This window comes from Podarcis pityusensis, assembly GCF_964106645.2.
Source record: "Podarcis pityusensis genome assembly, chromosome: 2".
In the NCBI taxonomy this organism is placed as follows: Eukaryota; Metazoa; Chordata; class Lepidosauria; order Squamata; family Lacertidae; genus Podarcis; species Podarcis pityusensis.
Window position 1 is genome coordinate 22,612,149 of NC_138029.1, and position 21,244 is coordinate 22,633,392.

At 46.8% G+C, this 21,244-nt stretch overlaps 1 protein-coding gene across 1 annotated transcript in view; it reads left to right on the forward strand.

Annotated features, from left to right (window-relative positions):
• ERBB3 (erb-b2 receptor tyrosine kinase 3) overlaps nt 1-20,853 on the forward strand; it is a 98,190-nt gene extending 77,337 nt beyond the window's left edge. Inside the window, exons 17-28 of the mRNA XM_080994381.1 lie at nt 1,825-1,966; nt 2,531-2,650; nt 3,072-3,170; nt 4,564-4,749; nt 6,917-7,072; nt 7,555-7,630; nt 9,032-9,178; nt 9,570-9,667; nt 10,579-10,728; nt 11,545-11,616; nt 12,573-12,840; nt 14,559-20,853. Coding sequence (XP_080850507.1) covers nt 1,825-1,966; nt 2,531-2,650; nt 3,072-3,170; nt 4,564-4,749; nt 6,917-7,072; nt 7,555-7,630; nt 9,032-9,178; nt 9,570-9,667; nt 10,579-10,728; nt 11,545-11,616; nt 12,573-12,840; nt 14,559-15,100 — 2,056 coding nt within the window. The 3' untranslated portion in view covers nt 15,101-20,853. The remainder of the gene's footprint in view (nt 1-1,824; nt 1,967-2,530; nt 2,651-3,071; nt 3,171-4,563; nt 4,750-6,916; nt 7,073-7,554; nt 7,631-9,031; nt 9,179-9,569; nt 9,668-10,578; nt 10,729-11,544; nt 11,617-12,572; nt 12,841-14,558) is intronic.
• The last annotated feature ends 391 nt before the right edge of the window (nt 20,854-21,244 follow it).

The window sequence follows — 21,244 nt, forward strand, 5'->3', positions numbered from 1 at the left end:
ACAAAGGGGTCTCAGACACTCAGCCTTGTCAGAAAGAACATAAAAAGAACTCACAGTCTATTGATTGTAGAGGGAGAACTAAAAAAATATATAATTATCTGCCTCACCCAATGGATGCTTGAAAGGGCTATTCCCCTCAACCCTACTCCCACCTTTCTTTTCCCTTCACAATCACACCCCTGCTCTCTCCCACCAATGCCAGTTTGCCTGGAGGCCTTTGTGGGCGGCATGAAAGAAGGGCAGGGCCTCAGCAGGCCTCTGCCTGTCGCTGGAGGGAGTGGATCCTTGCGCTTTGATCTCCTTCCTGCACTCTTTCCCTCCCTTACGAGGCAGAGGAAGCTCCCACCACCACGTGAAAGTTCCTTTTGCTGCCCCTCTTCCAGTGCCCTCTGTGCGAATTGTCCTGTGAATATGGGACATGACGAGGAAAAAGCATTTGAGGGCCGCATCGCAACACGACGGGAAAACAAGCCCCTATGATATGGAGCTTTATTTGGCCAAGGCAAGGACTTGCCTTCCATGGCATTGTAGCTTTAGCGTGCTTGCATGTTCCTTGGGTTTTGTTTGCATTTTGCAACTTGTATTGAGCCTCTGGGACGTGGGGTGGGGTGTGGGGAATAATGAAGATTGGCACGGGGCCAGCTCTGGGATGAAAGGACTGCCGGTTGCAAAAGTCCTGCAGAAGGACAGGCAGAACCACTGCCAATTCCTTCAACATTGGGGATGCTTAGGACACCAAGAAACACTGAAGAGAATTTACCTCTGGCGGCTGCACCTCTGCTTCATGTGCAAGGCACATGGTTCTTGTTGTACTGATGCATCTTGCTGTCACCAGGACTTGCTGTCACCCATCTTTAGTAGGCACTGTGTGAAAAATGATTATGAGTATTATTACTCTGCAGCATTCAACCAGATTTTGTACCAAGGAGGGAAAATTTGGATACTTCTGTGACTTAGAACAACAATGCTTAGTATACATCTCTGTGCGTTTCACATTTATTATTCTCAATGACCCTTGAAAGGTTGCTCAGATTTATCCCCCTCCCAATCAAGCTAAGCCCATTTCCCTCTATTTGCCCATTTATTCTGCCTCTTCTAATCATTGGAGGAGCAAGGAACTATGGAAAAATTCTCTTCTGGGATTTTTTCTGTCATTCATGCCTTCAAACAACAAATTTGGAGTCATGAGGGCCAGAATATATATATATATATATATATATATATATATATATATATATATATATATATATATATATATATATATAAATGAGGGCCAGAATATATATATATATATTCTGGCCCTCATTTATGAGGAAGCGCGGGTGGTGCTGTGGGTTAAACCACAGAGCCTAGGGCTTGCCGATCAGAAGGTCAGCAGTTCGAATCCCCGCGACGGGTTGAGCTCCTGTTGCTCAGTCCCTGCTCCTGCCTACCCAGCAGTTCGAAAGCACTTCAAAGTGCAAGTAGATAAATAGGTACCGCTCTGGCGGGAAGGTAAACGGCATTTCCATGCGCTGCTCTGGTTCGCCAGAAGCGGCTTAGTCATGACCCGGAAGCTGTATGCCGACTCCCTCAGCCAATAAAGCGAGATGAGCGCCACAACCCCAGAGTCGGCCACGACTGGACCTTAACGGTCAGGGGTCATGTTACACACACACACACACATATATATATATATATATATATATATATATATATATGTGGGATTCTCAGATGGATGAACTTCATGCTTGCTACTAGTTCTTGTGCTTTCGCCATGCTCGTGCAGAACTGTGACATGTGCACAGACTTCACTATTAGTAACGCCTGGCATCTGCATTCCAGGGTAGCTCCGACAGTGATTGCTTTGACGGTTGTGGGCTGCCTCTTTGCCCTGTGTTCCTGCATCTTACTCACCTTTCTGTATTGCCGTGGCAAGAAGATTCAGAAGAAGCGAGCCATGCGCAGATACCTGGAGAGAGGAGAGGTGAGACTGTAAACTTGTGTCACCCCACACACACCTCGGGACATTTGGGTTTTGGAGGCCATTGGTCTGACCCAGCTTTGAACATATGGCAGTATGTGGGTGAGCTGTTATCCAGGAGTCTGATTGTGGGCTCTTTCCATTGAGGGACACTGGGCATGAAGGAGAAATAGGGGCAATGAAATAACACTTTATTTGTAGCTTAGCATCTTCTGGAATTAAGAGTGCCTGTTCAATGGGTCTTTTATAGAATTAGAAAATCCTCTTCATTGCTTCTGTGAACTCCAGTAGAAAGTAAGGGTTAGCTTAAGTGTTTGAAAGGATTTCACAGATGGGTTTGTTTGGCACCACAGTTGTATCTAGCAGCTGTGCTAGACCTAGCTGCAGACAGACAGCCCCCCACCCTGCCAAAAAAAGAACAGGAACACATGTTTAAAAAACCAGGAATGCTGCAAAGTCAATTAGGAGCAAAGTGACGGTGAATTGTGATGTCCTTTTCAAACAGGGATTCTTGACGACTATGGATTGAATTATTTGTCTGTCTCTGGGTCTCTTTCTTCTTTGTAGAGTTTGGAGCCCCTGGATCCCAGCGAGAAAGCCAATAAAGTCTTGGCTCGAATCTTCAAGGAGACAGAATTAAAGAAGCTGAAAGTTTTAGGATCTGGAGTGTTTGGGACAGTGCACAAAGTAAGCCCGAGACTTGGGAGGAACAGCTTCTGCTTCTGGCTGATTTAAGTAGAGGCAGAGAACAATGTGCTGCCTTTGAAGAGGGGTTCAGAGCTAGAAGATTGCTACAGAGATGGACCTGGGGTGGGACATAGATTGATTAGAGTGCTTGGAGGCAGGCATTATCCCGGGGGGGGGGGTCCAGTATTTTGTGCAGGTCATCTAGAGTGGGAGAGGAACTACCTTTTCCTGCTTCAAGAAAATGAGAACGAAAATGGGGGGGGGGGGATGAGATTCTAATGGTAAATGAAAAATCAGTGTTTGCTTCCATCTTGGATGAGAGTTGAGGTCTCGGAAGAGTCTTCAGCAGTTACTAGTTTGTTAATAAATAGATCCTCAGATCAACAATATAGTTTATCTTCTCTGCCCCTCTCCCCACCAGGGTGTCTGGATTCCAGAAGGAGACTCCATCAAGATCCCTGTGAGCATCAAAGTCATCCAAGACCCAAGTGGCCGGCAGACATTCCATGCTGTCACAGATGTAAGTGCTACAAGGGCATGCAAGGAGGAGATGGGACTGGCCTCCCCGGGTCCCATGTCACTTTGGAAACAGTGGCCTTCACTGTTTCATGCTTGTTTTTGTAGTCCCCTTGAGAAACACGCCAGACATAGGAGAAGCGGGCGTTAAATTAGATACGCCATGGAAGATCCAGAACTGTATATCCCAATACCTCTCTTTCTTTGCTTAACAGCAGCCATAGGGAGTAATTTGGATTGAGAGCACAGTGCTGTGGGCAGTGTGTGTTTAACCATTCCCCCAGTTCAAATACCTTTCCACAAGTTGCTATTTGCAGCAAAGGATTAAAAGGCAGGTGCGATACGGGTATTCTGGCTCTGTGGCTAGGAATTTTTTTGGGGGGTGTGGCAGGTAGGGAGGATTATTTAAATTGGGGAAAGCGTGGATGGAAAGAGCTGACTCAACTCACCCAGTTTCTGGGTGACCTTTAAGCAGAGTTGGGGTACAATTTGGGTGGCAAATTTGGGCAGCTGATACCTAGATATACGAGCATCAAAAGTCACTTGCTCTCTAGTGGTGGAGGGAAAGCCCCTTGAAGGTAATGTGCATTGCAAGCAGGCCTTTGAGATAATTCCTCTTGGGCAGGGGTCAGCAGACTTTTTCAGCAGAGGGCCGGTCCACTGTCCCTCAGACCTTGTGGGGGGCCAGACTATATTTTGGGGGGGGGGGAAATGATGCAAGAGCACCACAAGCCCTGGTGGAAGCTTACCTGTGTCATGTGAGCGGCAGGGTCTGGTGGCGGGGGGACGATGAGCGGCGCGCAAAAGGGCTCCGGAGAGGGGCTGCTTAAAATGGCAGCCGCATGAGTGCTGCTGCTGGCACCAACAAAGCCCAGCCCCCTTCCTCTTCTAGGCAGGGCGGGGAGAAGCCAAGAGGAGGGAGGGAGGAGGCACCGGTGGGAGGGAGACAGAGGGAGAAGGACAGAACATGCACACTGGCGATCCATGTGGAGATTCCCAGACCGTCCGCAGGCCGGATCCAGAAGGCAATTGGGCCTGATCTGGCCCACAGGCCTTAGTTTGCCTACCGATGCTCTTGGGTGATGCCATTCATCTGACCTTGGAATGTGCCTGGCATCTTGGAGGCCTTTCTGCACCACTGCTAGAGGAGGAGGGTGACCAGCTGTGCGTGCACAGGCAAGCTAGCTTGCTCATCTTGAGCAGTGAGCTGTCCATGGTGAACCTTGTCTAACTGGTATCATTGTTGGCCCTGCCTACACTTAGCACTACCCTGTAATTTTTCTTGCAGTCCTGCGAGTTCCTTCTCTTTGGGGTGTAACTTGGCATTTTGGTACTTCTGCTCCGATGCCATGATTTCATTTTTGTGTGTGTTTTGTTTCTGCTTTTACTATGTACAGCACATGATGGCGATAGGTAGCCTGGACCATGCTTACATTGTCCGTCTCCTGGGTATCTGTACTGGCACCCAACTCCAACTGGTCACCCAGTACCTCGACCTCGGCTCACTGCTGGAGTATGTCCGCAAAAACAAAGATGCCATTGGCCCACAGCTGATGCTCAACTGGTGTGTGCAGATTGCCAAGGTATGTATGGGTTTTGCAGAGGAATTTTGGGGTTAATTAAAGGGCCTTTCCCGGGGCAATTAAGGCTGGGGCTAATCTATCCCAGAATATTGGATTTTTTTTTAGAACCACTTGCATTCAAAATATTGAGGGAGTATCCCAAGCATTACTGAAGGCAATGGAAAGTGTAATAAGACAGCTTAGCCACTAGGTGGCACCGGGCTAAGGTGTATCTGGGTGGAGCCATGAGTTTCCTGGTGCTGTTCTGGTTTGTTTAATAGAGGCAACCTTCTGTTTTGTCCAATACAAACAACCAAGTTCTGGTTTAGCCTTCTGATTGCTGCATCCTGTAAGCCAGGGGTAGGGAACCTTAATGGCTCCCTGTATCCCAAGCTTTGTCACTTAAAGTCTTGCTGCTTTTTCCCAATGGATTCTGACACTGGACCAGGACAACTCCTAAGAAATAAGAATGGCACAGGAAAGAGCACCAGGGGTTTCAGTGGGATGAAAGAACTGCCAGAATTCAGAGGGAGAGGCTGGCTGCCTTCCTTCTGTTTTCCCGAGAGAACTTCCAGCAAATACATACTGAACCTTAAACATGGACAACATATAAATATAAAACAGAAATGGAGACAAATCAGGCAAGTCCCGTTGCTGGTGTCGTCAGTGGTGTGAGAGGTTGGGATGAAGGATGGAGTGAAACAGAACCCAAAAGCCGGTAAAGGTAAAGGGACCCCTGACCATTAGGTCCAGTCATGACCGACTGGGGTTGCGGCACTCATCTCGCTTTATTGGCCGAGGGAGCCGGCGTACAGCTTCCGGATCATGTGGCCAGCATGACTAAGCCGCTTCTGGCGAACCAGAGCAGCGCACGGAAACGCCGTTTACATTCCCGCTGGAGCGGTACCTATTTATCTATTTGCACTTTGACGTGCTTTCAAACTGCTAGGTTGGCAGGAGCTGGGACTGAGCAATGGGAGCTTACACCACCATGGGGATTCGAACCGCCGACCTTCTGATCGGCAAGTCCTAGGCTCTGTGGTTTAACCCACAGTGCCACCCGCGTCCCTAAAAAAAAAGTCAGTAGGAGTCAGTGAAACAGGGCAGGAGACAGGGGAGCCAAGGCGGTGCTGAGGTCAGCACAGTGCTGCAGACTGCTGCATTTGCACTGTGCTGGACTCCATGCCCCCCCCCCTGCTCCCAGTAAGTCCTAGTAGTGGGTCCATGCCCTGCCCTACAGACTGCTACCATGAGAAGACTCTGTGGTCACTGAGGATGGTCAGCAGTTGAGGATTGGGCACTTGATTGCAAGTGGTGACTGGAGACAGCAGTCAAGCTCCATTATTAGGATAAGGAATTGGCTAGGGCTAATGTAAATTGTGTAATTAGCACTGTTTTGATCTGCTAATTTAGTTACGCAATACATAATTGTGGCTCGTTGCAGAATGCCAACAAGCACCTACGCGGTCTCAGTAGAAGCATGCGGAGTGTTTGCCACACCATCAAAACTAGCCCAAACTAGTGGCTTTCCGGTGATGTTCCGGGAGCCTCGCAGGCCCTTGAAAGATTATCAGGGAGTTGCTCTGTGAGATTGGTAATACCGGAAAAACTTCCCAGAGAAGTCCATTTGTCTTCAGTTAATCAAACTTCCCCTGCCATATGCAGGTGTGTTGGGTGCGTTCTAGATTGCGTGAATTGAGAGAGCAGTGCACCAACGTGCCTCAGCAGGTCTAGCGTGAACGCAGGGCATGCCCCTTGAACAAGTTCCAGAGTTTTCTATCATGTGCTGGAATTCCATCTCAGATATTCTGGGGGTTGGTTCCTCAGCAGATGAGTCAGTGTGGAAATGCCACTACTCAGCAGAAATCCACAAAATGTATTTTAACTTAACTTCTAGATCCTTACCGGCCTGCCCAGCACATCATCTTGCTCCACCACTGGCAATGGTCTTTAGAAACACAGGAAATGCATCAATTTCAGGCCTTGCTGCCTCCTCCTTTTGTGTGACATACTTGATTTTCATTATGGTGGGAAGGGCCCAAATACAGTCTGTAACCTGAAGCGTATGTAACCCAAGGTACCACTGTATATAGGTTGGGCCTGGGTAGACTATAGCTCCTGTGAATCAGGTGTTCAAACCCAAAACAAATCCAGGCACATTCATCTGTTTCTCCTTCCTTATGTTAAGGGCATGTATTACCTGGAGGAACACCGCATGGTCCATCGCAACCTTGCCGCTCGCAACGTTTTGGTAAAATCCCCTAGCCAGGTACAGGTGGCAGATTTTGGCATTGCCGACTTGCTGTATCCAGATGACAAGAAATACTTCTACAATGAGATCAAGGTTGGTATCTACTAGACTAGAGTGAGATACAGTGCAGGCAGCAGAGAGGATGATTCTTGTAACTTTATCATTTCTAAATTGGGGAGTGAGTGAGTGAGTGAGTGAGATTCAATTACTGCATTTGGGTCTCCGTCATGTGCAGAATGACAACCGCCAGACTATGGAGTGGGGAACTGCATACCCCATGTAGCCAACAGAACTAGAAAATTCAAGAAAGAAAATTATTACAGAAGAAACTGCTTGAATACCTGAAAAGGTTTCAGAAGAGGAGGGAAAAGAGGTGAAAAATGAGATTTTCAAAATGAGTTTTGATAGGTAATTAGGAGTGAAAATTTAGTTTTAGAAACTCACGGGAAATGAATCCAGTTTAGCATGGTTCTTCTGACTTCGGATTTGCATTCAGATTGGAAAACAATCTTACAAATGTGGTGTGCATGTTTAGCTTAATTATAATTTATGTCATTCTGCCTTACATTTTTCAGACACCGATAAAATGGATGGCTTTGGAGAGCATACATTTTGGAAAATATACACATCAAAGTGACGTGTGGAGTTACGGTAGGTATATCAGACCAGCCGATTCCTACTGTGGTTGCCTTCAGGAAATCTGTCACAATAGCAAGTCTCTGGAAGTCAAGAAAACTGTTCAAGTGCAAGCTATCTGACTCTTAAGTTATGTGCAGTTCCCAACCAAGGTTGAAAAGTGATCTGCAGAGGTGATCACTGGAGCCTTCGAGCTTGTTCACAAGCCTCCCTAAGTGTGTCACCGCAGCATGAAGTTCCAAGTGACTTTCTCCTCTAGGTTAGACATTGTTGCCAATGAAAGGCAGGCCTAGTTCAATTTGGCTGTTTGACCAAATATTTAGGAAACATTGCCCTCTGGTGCTCCCTATTCTTCGCCTGTGCTTATGCTTCAAGGAGTTTCACTGCCTCCTATTGGGAGAGGCTGGAACCCACATTTGAGTCTTCTAATGCCCACTATGCTGGAACTTGCTCAGCGAGGACATCTCGGTGCAATTCCTGCCTTGTTTGCCATAGCTGGGACACATTGGCCCATTCCCTTGCACTGGGCTTTTGTCCACTATATCCCTGGGTCTGTAACAGCCACCTGTACCACATCTACTGGGAGGAATTCAGCGTAGTGCTATGCAGATTGCTCTGTCAGTGCAAGCATTTCTGTTTCTCCGATGGAATGATCTACCCTCTCCCAGTCCACACACACCCCTCCCAATGTGCTGTTCTGCAGGTTCTCCCAACACACACACTCCTCAGCCAGTATGGGTGGGGTGTGTGTGTGTGGTGGAGGGAAAGCCCTGTTGTGTTAGCGGAAGCCCTGTTGCACCGACTTATGCTGGCAGGGACAGTTACCGTATTTTTTGCTCTATAGGACACACTTTTCCCCCTCCAAAAATTAAGGGGAAATGTGTGTGCATCCTATGGAGCGAATGCAGGCTCCTTGGCTTCAGCGATAACAACGTGAAGCCTCCGAAGCACAGAGGGAGTGCTACCTCCATGCTCTGGAGGCTTTGCGTTGCTTTCGCTGAAGCCTGGAGAGCGAGAGGGGTCGGTGCGCACAGACCCCTCTCGCTCTCCAGGCTTCAGGGATAGCCACCTGAAGCCTCCGGAGTGCAGCGGGAGTTCCCGCTGCGCTCCGGAGGCTTTGGGTTCCTTTTGCTGAAGTCAGGAGAGCAAGACTGTCCTGGCTTCAGCAGAGAGGGAGAGCTGCGCAGCGCCCCTTCAGCGAAGTGGGAGGAGAAATGGAAGGGTCTCCGTTTCTCCTGCCACTTCACTGAAGGGGCGCTGAGCAGAGAGGGGGAGATTTTTTTTTTCTTGTTCTCCCCCTCTAAAACAAGGTGCGTCCTATGGTCAGGTGCATCCTATAGAGCGAAAAATACGGTAGTTGAATCTGGCCCACTGCATTCTGTTCATGAGCGTTTTCTGTCCCTTCACCTGCTCCAGGAGTGACATTGTGGGAGATGATGACCTTTGGAAATGAGCCTTATGCCGGAATCCACCTTTCAGAAGTACCTGACCTTTTGGAGAAAGGGGAGCGCCTCTCGCAGCCCCAGATCTGCACCATTGATGTCTACATGGTGATGGTAAAATGTACGTGACCGGAGTAACACTTTCCCCTCTCCTGGGGAAAAATGTCACACCTTGGATGCACTTTGACCAATAGATTATGGCACTGGCTGGGGGCTTACCCACACTTCCACTTGTTCCGTGCCTTGAAAGCACGGGTCTGAGTGGTTTTCCACTTGTCCTTGGGAAAACCCACTTTTTGGCACTGAATCAGAGTAAATGTCAATCCATGGAAAACCCAACTGACGTTTTCCCCTGATTCAGTGGTAAAGATTAGGTTTTCCTAGAGGAAAACAGCAGGACAAGTGGAAGCCCTAAACCAGAATCCACAGGCTGATGGCTTTGCCCTGGCCACAGAGGCTGTCATGGCTGGTATCTGCCTGAACGATGCTGACAATCTTCTCTAACCTCACAGGCTGGATGATTGACGAGAACATCCGCCCCACCTTCAAAGAGCTAGCCAATGAGTTCACACGTATGGCTCGTGACCCCCCTCGCTACCTGGTGATTAAGGTTAGTCCTGGCTTGCTCCCAATGTCCTTCCTATTGTCTAGTCTACAAATCAAACCAGGGGAAACTTGTGGCCCTCTGTATATTGTTGGGCTCCAGCTCTCATCAACCCCCCCACTCAGCATGGCCAGTGGCTAAGAGATGATGAGAGCTGTAATCCAGCAACATCGGGTCACAGGTTTCCCCACACCCTGCTGTAGAGACTCTGCAGGCGATAAGCACTCAGTGAGTCTGGCTGTTTTTTAAAATGTTCCATCAATACCATGAGTCCTAGTTGTGCTGCTCTCCCTCAGTCCTGCACAGTTAGTTACACTTGCTAGGTCTTGCTCATGTTCCATCTTGTTAATTTCTGAACAAAATAAAAATTTTAAAAACCCAGTCTGCCTTTTTAAAAAAGGAATTTCCTCCCTTAAATTTGTTGCCAGCTTCAGAGCATTAGTTGTTTTCATTTAGAAAAAAATAAGAAGTTGTTTGAAAATGTGAAAATCTCCCCACGTTGTTCCTGAGCTGCCTACCCGAAACACTTTTCAACACAACAGCTTTTATGCCAGAGCATGTGATTTTGGATATTATGAGACATATGTCAGCAAGGATTACTTTTCTGAATTTATAGGCAGTTTGGAGGAAGCGGGGAGGAGGCCTCTGTGCATGTGGCAGACGGCTCTTCTCTCGCCCTAGCCAGGCTTCGTGCATCTAGGCCTGCAAGGTTGGGCTTCCAGGAAGACCTGGGGCGGGGTGCCTCTCCTTTTATAAACCCAGATGCTGCTCAAAGAATCTTCATAGATCAGGATGTTCTGCTCTCATTTAGACACTCCCAGGGGAGCTTAAGTGCCGGTGCTCAGCAGCCATTGGTAGGGCATGGAAAGATGTCTGTAAGTGTTACGAGGGTAATACCTTTTCCTTCTTCCCCTCAGAGAGAGAGTGGGCCACTTCCCCAAGTTGAGCCACCCACACTCACTGAAAAGGAGCTAGACGAGATGGAGACACTGGAAGTGGAGACAGAGTTGGAGGAAGAGGAGCTTAATAACCTTTTTGCGTCCAGGCAGTGGATTGACTCCATGCGGGTAAGAGACCTTCCTTTCCCCTTACCCACTTGATTGTTCATGGGGGAGAGACTCCAACCTCCTCAAACAATTAAGAAATCCTCCTGAACCTTGGCTATGATGCCTTATAAAATAATAGTTGTTGTTGTTGTTGTTTGTTGTTATTAATTGAATTTATATACCGCCCCATACCCGGGAGTTTCAGGGCGGTTCACAGAATAAAATCAAGATATAAAACTACAAAAGACCTAATAAAAATAAAAACAACAACCCAATAAAAAGAGGTAAAGGTATAGGACCCCTGACAGTTAAGTCTAGTCACAGACGACTTGGGGGTTGCGGCGCTCATCTCGTTTTACTGGCCGAGGGAGCCAACATTTGTCCGCAGACAGTTTTTCCGGGTCATGTGGCCAGCATGACTAAGCAGCTTCTGGCACAACAGAACACCAAAACCAGAGCAGCACACGGAAATGCCGTTTACCTTCCCGCCAGAGCGGTACCTATTTATGTATTTGCACTGGTGTGCAAAGGGCATAGTATTATTATTTATTTCCCTCATGGTTTACCAGTTGACCCTATTCTTCAAAGCAATAAGGGGAAATGGGAGGAAGGGGGCAGATGGTAAAACCATACTGGAAATTGAAGAACTAATGTGCTTTTTATGTTTTAATATGTTTTAATTCTTGCCCTATTTTGCTGTGTCAACTGCTTTGAGAACTTTTTGCTGAACAAATATTCTAAACAGACTGAATTAATAAATCCAATTCTGGCCCTGCCCTGGCTCATTGCTATATACTCTTCTTTGTTTTTTTGTGTTGTTTTTTAAACAACATCCAGAGCCCAAATCTTCTGAATCCTTCTGCTGGATACATCCCCATGAATCAGAGCAGCCTCAGTGGAAATCGCCAGGTATTTGATTTGTCTCCAAATCTGTATGGGAATCAGAGCTGGTGTACAGAAGGAGGGGTTGCATGTCCAGTGAGAAGAGCATCAGATACGGGAGGGGGGGGCAATGTAATTTGTGTGTTTGTGTGGAGGCTGTTAACTTCAGTAGAGTAGAAGGGTTGAGTGCCAGAGCATGTGCTTTGCACAATTTGATCCTTGGCAACTCCTATTAGACAGCATTGCTGGAACAGGCCTCTGCCAGAGACTTTGCTGCGCTCATGCCAATCGGCCCTAGAGCAGGCCCGCCGGCACAGCTTGCGACCCACCAAATCAAATGCAGCCTGCCAGCCATGTTATTGCAGCTTGCCGAGCTCTTGACAACTTTTCTGTTTTGCAGAGCCTTGGCAGGCCACAAAACTGGGAAGGTTATTGAGTCCCTGGTGTGCTGCCAGGCATGGCCATTGGGTCGCAAGTTGTGTTGGCATGCAATAGACAGTGACCAAATGACTATCGTTCCAGCTCCTCTTTGGTCAGACTGCAACTCTGCTTAGCTGACAGTAGCCCCCACTGAATTCAACAGGACTTACTTCTGAGTAGCCAGACTCTGGAGAGTTTAGTTGAATGTTTTATAGGCTCCCATGGGCGAGCAGTTGGTGTTTCCAGTAGGCAGGGAGAAATACAGTGGTACCTCAGGTTACATATGCTTTAGGTTACATACACTTCAGGTTACAGACTCCGCTAACCCAGAAATAGTACCTCGGGTTAAGAACTTTGCTTCAGGATGAGAACAAAAATCGTGCTCCGGCGGCGCGGCAGGAGGCCCCATTAGCTAAAGTGGTGCTTCAGGTTAAGAACAGTTTCAGGTTAAGAACGGACCTCCAGAACGAATTAAGTACTTAACCCAAGGAACCACTGTAGGAGCCTGTGGGGTCTCATCAGACTGCTGATCATATGCCCATTTCTAATTCTTTGCAACCCAGAGCGCTGGACTGGGCTCCCGGCAGACCTTGCGGACAAGGCAGGAGTCAATGGGCCGCACGGTGTCGGAGTCCTCAGAGGGACGGGGCACAACCTCTGAATACGACCTCACTGAGGACCTGTCGTTATCTGGGAGCCTGTGCCGCAGCTTGCGATCTCGGGGAGACAGCGCCTACCTGTCTCAGCGAGAGAGCTTGATGCTCCCAATGGGGAGTGCCGACGGAGAGGAAGATGCCAATGGCTATGTCATGCCAGATCAAAACGGCAGAGGTAAGTACAGCATCACAGAGATGGTTTGTAGGTTACTGAGATGCAGCCCACAGTCTCCTAGTTGGACTGGAGTGGATCGCACCAATACCAAGGTGGAAAGGGTGGGGTAGAAACAAATCGGACCTGCAGGGGCAGCTCATTGGTTCTGGCTTTCTCTGGGCCATGGCCTTCTCCAACATTTGGTCTTCTTGGTGAGCAGCTTGCCTGTTCTTTATCATGCGGGTAGTGCAATTCTGCTGCACAGGAGGGGATTAGGTTGCACCAGAAGTTTACCTCTGACTGGCTCCACTCAGTTCCTCTGAGCTTCACTGGTTCGAGGCTTTAGCTGCCAAGGAGGATCCCATTGGCAGCAGCTAAGCAAGACATTTCAAGAGGAGGGAGGAGATGGGACTGGCCTAGTCAAGGATCTGGTCTAGCTACTAGCAGTGGACCCAAGGATGAACATGGACCTGGTGTAGAAGAAAAAAAAGCAGCAGTTATGATGTACCCGGCTCCAGCTTCTGCCCTGGCTGGTACAAGGGGCAGGGCTATGGCCACTTTGCTGCTCCCAGCCAAGAGTTAGGATTACAGCCTGAGGTATCTGATGACTTGGAACTGAATCCAGCTCAACTAGGTAGAATGAAGGGGAGCTAGGAAGGCCCAGGGGAAGATGTATTGGCATCTTGGTTGGTTTCAGGGCAGCCCCAAGCAAAGGACTCTTTGTGGAGCTGGCTAGGGAGTAGGAAGGACCTTGGTGAAAAGCTCTCTAGGGTGGGTCGGGTAGATCAAGGGGCCAAGCTGCAACAACCTCTGCTTTCTCTCACGGAGGCCATTCCCCTCTGGCTTCCAAGGACAGATTCGATTAGATTGGGCCCGATAACTCTTAGAATTGTGGGCCAAGTAGCAAAGTAAAAATGCTATCCGCCCAGACTGTTTTCAACCTGATTGTGTTTATTGCTCATGGAATAAAAGAAGCAGCAAATCAGAGGTTAAGTGGCCTGCTCTTTCTTTGTCCTCACATCTAGCCTCTCCTCCCACATTGAAAGTTTGAAACATACTTGAGCAAAGAAAGCTGACATTTGACTCTAATAAATATAGCAAAAGCAGCTTGAGGGCCACGTTGGATGCAAGGGCCAGAGCTTGCCCCTCCTTGCTTTCTGAGAAAGGGATGTAGGATCATTGAATCTAGCAGTGAAAAATGGTTCTTGCAAACAATTACTTGGGGGTTGTTTTCCTCCATGCTTCTTTCTGCCACTGCCATTTACCCTCCCTCCTACTATGGGGTTGTTATCCCCATTGCCTGGGATTGGGAATGGCAACAGAATAGAGCCACGGACAGCTTCCACGGTGTTGTCCCAAGTTAAACAAGGCAGTGCTGTGGAGGCTGCACACAGAACTGCCTTTGTCTGCCTTCTAGCCTTAGAACAAATGGGGTTTTTTTTTATACTAGAATGGAGAATGAGCTAACTGTGCATGTGCAGCTTTCATAATGCTGCCTCCCCCTGCAGCACTATAAAAGTAGCACACGCTGTTCCATCCCCGTTCTGGCCCAAGAGCCACTAGTTCTAAGCAGGAATGAGAGAGCCAACCTCCACATTCTGCTGTGGCAGATGAAGATATGACTCTATCCTAGCCTCAGTGGGGAATGTTACCTGGTTACCTGGGAAATAACTGTTAGTCGCCCCAGGCGAGTGCAAAATTACAAGGCTGTAAGAACCTCTGTGTTCTCTCCTTTGCAGAGCGTGCTGCTTGTATTGCTGCCTCCTTGGTCCGTGGCTCAATCCCGGTGTACGAAGTGGATGAAGAGTACGAGTACATGAACCGGAGAGCTCCACAGGCTCCAAAGGCCCGGCCAGCCTCTCTGGAGGAGCTTGGCTATGAGTACATGGATCTGGGCTCTGAGCTGAGCACATCTTTGGGCAGTGTGCCAAGCTCCCAGCTCACCACGCCTTGCCGGGATGAGGACGAGGACGAGGAAGACTATGAGTACATGAACAAACAGCCCAAGCTCAGCAAGTCCCTGAGCAGCATCCGCAGTTCCCGGGGGGACTATACGGATATGGACTCCGGCATCACACAGGGCTCTCCAGATGAACAGGGCTATGAGGAAATGGATGCTGTCTTGCCCCCAGTGCAGTGCCCTGGCTGCCAGAGTCCGCCCTGCCCCAAAAATGGATTTGTGAAGCCCCTGCGTACTTTGGAGGCCTCAGACTGTGCTTTCGACAACCCAGATTACTGGCACAGCCGGTTGTTCAGTCAGGCGGATGTTCAGAGGACTTAGCGAGCGTTGGACTGGTGGTTTCATTCGTCCTTTTGCTGGGGAGTAAAAACCCGAGCCCTTACTCTTTATCGCTGCCAACACCATTGTTGTGATGGTGGGCTGAAAAAAGGGAAAACACCCATTAAGCCTCTGTGACGTTGACCCTATAATGGGCAAGGGTATCGAGACCAACCGGCGCTGGGCTTCTCAAGGGTTGGATGGCAGCTCCCCCCGCCTTGCACTGTGTTTTGACCGATTACAAGTCAGGTCTCTTCTGTTCAAATGCTCTGGACTTAAGAGGGCAAACGGAACCCTCTGATCGGGCACAACCAAAACTCTGGGAGCCATTCCTGTGCAAAGAGAGAGGGCTTATTCTGTGATAAGAGGACAGATAAGTGTAGGAGGCGACTGCTTCTGTGGACACGAAGGCGTCTGCGCTCAGGTGGATATGACACACTCTCTTTAGGAATCAGCTCTGTTCTAGAAAGCCGGGTAGAGTCTTCTGGGCTGACCCACCAAAGTGCCGAGTGCCCTACTGTACAGGGTCCTCAGCAACAGCCTTTGGGGTGCCTGTCTCGGCCTTCGTCATGACAACCCTCTGCCCACCAATAGCAGGGGGGCGTTAATCATGAGGCATGCGTGCTGAGCCTTGTAGGAGGCTGCAAAGACTGAAGGGAAGGCCGCCTCAAGGAAGAAGTCTTGCTTATGTGTCTTCCCAACAATATATGCAATAAGGGTGGATATGAAGGAAAATGGTGCTCCCCCCCTCCATGAGCCTGACAACTTCATTTAGGAAGACAGTGTACCCAAGTGTGGGTCTGAGATAAAGACTTGTGGGCTGCAATCCTACCTCTCAGTAAGACTTAAGGTGTAGAAAATGTGTGTTAGAACCCAGAGCTCCTGGGTTTTGTTTTCAGCTCTGTCGCTGGTTTTTCAGCGTTCCGTTAGCAACCCTTCCTGTGCCTTTTCAGTTCCCTTATCAGGATGGGAGACCCTTGAGGAGGGAGGAGTGGAAAGGGAACAAACATGCTAGAAACCCAGACTTCCACCTCTAGCATTTAGATGCTCATTACTGCAGGCCAACCTAAATTTTCTCCAGCCCGTGGAAGATCTAGTATGGATCTTGAGCATCCCAGAATGAAAAGCAGGAGAGAGCAATGGAACGGAATGCAGCAGAGTGGCCTTTTGAAAGGCAGCCTTCTCCGCAGTCCCTCCCTCGGTTAAAGGGATTATGGGATGCTTCCTGGGATAGGTGCCAGGCAGACTTGCAAGCTACTCCTCCTGAACTTTCCTCTTCTACACAACTGTGGAAGGTACAGGGTCCCCGCCCTCTTCTCCCTCTGGCCACCCTAGGGCTCAGTAAAAAGGACAGCAGCAGCAACTCACGATGCAATCCTACACGTCTACTCAGAGGTAAGCCCCACTGAGTTCAATGGGGCTTATGTCCAAGTAAGTGGGTATAGGATTACAGGCTGAAATCCGTGACAAGACCACGGAGATGAGTTTTAGTGCTGAAGCTCAGGAGTGCTGTGCGAAAGGCTGAAAAGTTGCACTATGAGCCTTAATGATGTTACTCTTTAATTCTTTTGAACCAGGCTCACTTACATTAGAGTATTATTTGGGAACAAACTTCTCTCTTCCATCACCCCACCCTACCCTGAGGGCCAGTCGTATTGTGCACAACCTTGACTTTGTTCCCACAAGTTTTAGATTGCGTCATATAAAGGGATATTTACAAAAAAAAAAAAAGGGAACATCAAACCTGATGAAGAAAAAAAGAAGTTTGCGAGGGAAGCTCTGCAATTGATCTCAATGCATTGTCTGAGTCCTGTACAGTTCCTAAACTGTAGTTTCAACAGCAGATTCCTCCTTTATGTAGTTGGCCTGCATTCTGGATAGGCTCCTAAATTGCACCACAGAGCACTTTTTGGGTGACAAAAATTATCCAGAAGGTTCTGAGGCCTCCTGCTTGGCCTCCAGGCTTTTCATATGAATTGCAAATATGTGACTGAACTTTTGTTGTTGTTTTTTATTGTAATGCATATTTTGTATTGTATATGTAATCAATGCGCTGATGAATTCCATTGCAAAAAGAAAGGTTTGTATGGAATGTAGCAACCTTTCCATCCTCCTTTAATCTTATTTGGTCCGAACAAATGAGAATGTGTGACAGATGAGAGCAAATTCCACACTCTGCCTACATAAGACCAGTACCACGCATTTCCATGTTTTCCTCAAACTTAAAAAACCTAGAAGATTGCTGTGCATTTAAACTGAACGCCGAGATTGACTGACTGGATTCTGAGGGAGCAATCTGATTCTGACTTGCAAGTTCTTAGACTTTGTGCTTACAAGGTACTCTATCCCCTGAGAGTTGCTTCTCTCCTCATTGTGGGAAACATCAGGAACCGATTGAACAAATTTAAGTCTCTGTCTGGGTTATAATTCTACAGGGTGTGGTGATATCTTTAGAGCTGACTAGCAGCCAAATATACATGGGTCCTGCCAACAGCACTGGTACCTGAGCAGAGTGAAATCCCAACCACAGATTGTACAGTATTGGTTAATACCAGAGAAGGGCACTAGAGATGCTATTAGACTGCCCTCTGCAGGAAAGAAAAATCTTGCTATTTAACATGCTTACCATAGGGACAAATTCACTGAAATGAAATCTTTCTCAAGAGAAGTTGTTGTTGCCTTTCAACATAAATATATGTTGATAGATAAGTTTAAAGAGCTGGAGCATTTTTAATGCAGTAGTAAATAAACCTTGTGTACTCTGCAACCCTGGCAGTAAGCTTCATCAAACATTGGAGGGAACTTACTTCTGAGTAAAGATACCTAGGATTGTGGTGTAAAGTTCTAAAACCAGAGTCACACCAGAATCCTGTGATAGAATGGAAGATCTCTTGGTTTAAGTCTAGAACCAAGAAACTTCATCCAATGCAACTCAAGACTAGAAACCTGCTATTCAGTAGAATCCTTTGTTGTGGTAGGGCTTAGGGTTTAATTTTAAGATAACCCATCCCGCCTTGCAGCAGCGACAACAAAATGCTAGCAATTTATTCTGAAACAACACCTTGGAACAAAACTGAAGTTAGTTTGGCAGGAGTTCTGCAGCAGAGCTTGATTGTTAATAGTAGCAGTGAAACCAGTTTTGGATTAAATTTCAGACAGATCTGTGTCTGTTTAGATTTGGACACCTGAAAATACAAAGAGACAAAGTTCAGTGCTGCCTTGATGCTTACGCCACCACAATATTTGTGCAAGGTGTTTATAAAAATGTTGGTGAGAACCATGGGCTTATTCCAGAGAAAGTTAAGTGTGCTGGAACGCAACAGCTGGACTTTGGCAAGCTTAAATAATACTTTGGTTTTGCATATTGAGTCTCAGAACATTGCAATCGATAATCTTTTGCTCTCAAATAGTTCTGGTTAGGGCTACCAAGTGGCCAGTGAAAAAATGGGCTGACCTGTACCTGTGCATTTTAATTGAAGTTCATATGCAGGAACTAGCACATGAAGCTTTTTGTGGCATAGAGATAAACATCATCATTTGTTAATTAATCAAACTACTTTTTAACAGGTCCAGTTTAAAGCCTGGTAACTGTTCAGCAGCTTCAGACTTGAGAGGTCTCTTGTACCTGTTAAGAGTCATGTGGAAGGGACTAATTCATCAGCTTCTGCCTTCATGACATGTATGTGCAAGGAACAGTCACGCTTTGTCAAACTTCTCTATTCTGTGCTCCATCCTGTGCGTTGTTATTTGAAATAATGGGCCTTATTTAATAACAAAACATGCATAAGACTGCAGACTTAGAAGTACAAGAGCCTCATGGGAGCTGGGCCTCCTGGGTACGCTTGCTAAAAAGCAGGTACACAATGATGTGACGACAACAAAGGGGACACATTTCCCTTTCCATCTCCATGTTTTGAATGTGGAAGAGACATATTTTGTTCTAATGGGCTCAACCCTGAGAAAGGTTTGAACCATAGTCAAACAGAGGAGGTGGAAAAACCAGAGTTAAAGCACAACAAACTCTGTGGACAAGGTTATAAGATGGAGATTTCAGCTCCATTATTTACCTCAATTTTTGTTGCTCTTCTCATCAGTGAGACATCTGTGATATGAATTGGTTGAGGATAACAGCCAAACTAAGGAACACTGGGACAATTAAACTAACAAACGCCAATTGTTACACACGATGATGCACAAGAAACAAAAAGCATTGACTCAACCCCATTGGACTGACGTAGCTTGAGTGTTTTTTGTTTGCGTCTTTGTATTTGTAGAGTAAAAGTGTCACATTTTATTTTTTTTGCCCCCAAATCTTGATGTGTATATTGTCTGTCATAAATGTCATGTTGGGTTGTTTTGGTTTTATGCCATGCTTTGAAACTGGTGACATGAAGGTTTTTTCCCGTCTCTAAAAAAAAAACAACACCACCAAAAACTGGAAGGAATTCAGATGTTTACACACTTTAAATTGCTTTCTGCAATGCCCCAGCTATCATTTAACAAGCAGTAATAGCAGTGTTTTAAAAAAACAAACAAATCGAGACACCGCTATTGCCATTAGCTAGGCCACCGGAGAACTCCTGTTCCCAAGATGTAAGCAAATTGGAAGGAAGGTGATGGGCCTTGATCACGGTCATAAGGAGAGATGTCTCAGATGGGTTTATTTGATACTGCTTTCTGTGCCCAAATCGAATGTTTACTAAGAAACCTGAATCTAGCAGGCAACAGATGCTCATGGAAACGGCATAAGGTTTCCACATTTTTTCCTGGCCCCATTTCTGTCTCTTTAGCAGCAGCTTCAGACACTGGAAGTGAGTAGAAGTAGCATTTTCTGCCATGGAGAAATAAGCCTTATCTGAGTTAAATAAGACTTCCTAGCAGGAAGGGATAGAATGGCAGCCAAAGTGATCTAGAAAAGATGCTTAGTTTGTGTACATCAGGCTGCTGTCAAAGCCACAGGAGCAAGGCCATTAAAAAAAAAATCAAATCTGGCAAACCTAAGTGTTAGAAAATTATATAATAAGATACTCTGGCATCAGTTGTAACATAAACCTTCCTCGGGCCAATTTTTTTTCATTAAAAAAAAACACCTTAGCTTGCTAATATACAGAGTAAAGTTGGCTCCATAACAAACCTTTTTTAGTTATTTCAAACGTAACCTGTCTGGAGGCAGTGCTTTCAGCACTTTCATTTTTTAGGTAAAGCTCAGTGTGGTTGCCTGTCAGAGCAGAAGGCAAATTTTTTATTTTATTTTATTTACTTTAATGCCTGACACACTCAGTCCACGCTGAAGTTCTCTCTGAAGGCCCACAGCTTCACGACATTGGTTTTATTTCCTCAGAGAATACTGAGAATTGTCATTTGGTGCTGATTATAATTGTAGTTTTAGTGCTGGTTATAATTTAAAGTGCTTCCCTGCCAAACTACAATTCCCAACGTCTTTCTCAAGTGAAGAGAGGAATAATGGTTAAACTAGTTTGTGGATAGACTCTTCATCATCTTATCTACTGAATGTGGACGTCGTTGAGCTTTTTTGAAGGAAGTTCCTCATAAGCTTTGTGGCAACAGGTACAGGTATGTTTTTAGGGCTAGAGTTCAGACCTCTTTCCTTGAAGGGCAAGTGTTGAATATGAATTACCTTCTAAGCTAGAATGACCCAGTTTTTGCTGACAGAGGCTCTATCTGTTACTGAAGACCTCAAAAAAATAAAAGTTTGTGTGTGCTTGAATACTAAATAAAAAAATGTGACATTATAAGTGCATTTTTAATGTCTGACTACAATGATGGATAAAAATCAGTAGTGCAAAAGTCCCTAAAGTTTTGCCCCTGTGGACACATTTGGAATTTTGACAGGAGCCACCACAAAATGGCTGCTGTTGGGAATCCAACCATTCACAAAATGGCAGCTGTGGGGCATGGCCAGCCACAAAATTTTAAACAGAAACACCATACATATAATAAGGGGGAGTGTGTCCCCTCATACCCTGCTGCTTTTAGGGTTTCTCAAGGTATTGGGCTAGCCACTGCTGCAAACAATGTGCTGAATTCGCTGGGGACAAGTTAGTCGTCTAAGAACAGAAACTTAGGCACAGACTCAACTGTGTGCTATCAAACCACATCAGTGCCAGATCTGCACATTTTTGCCCC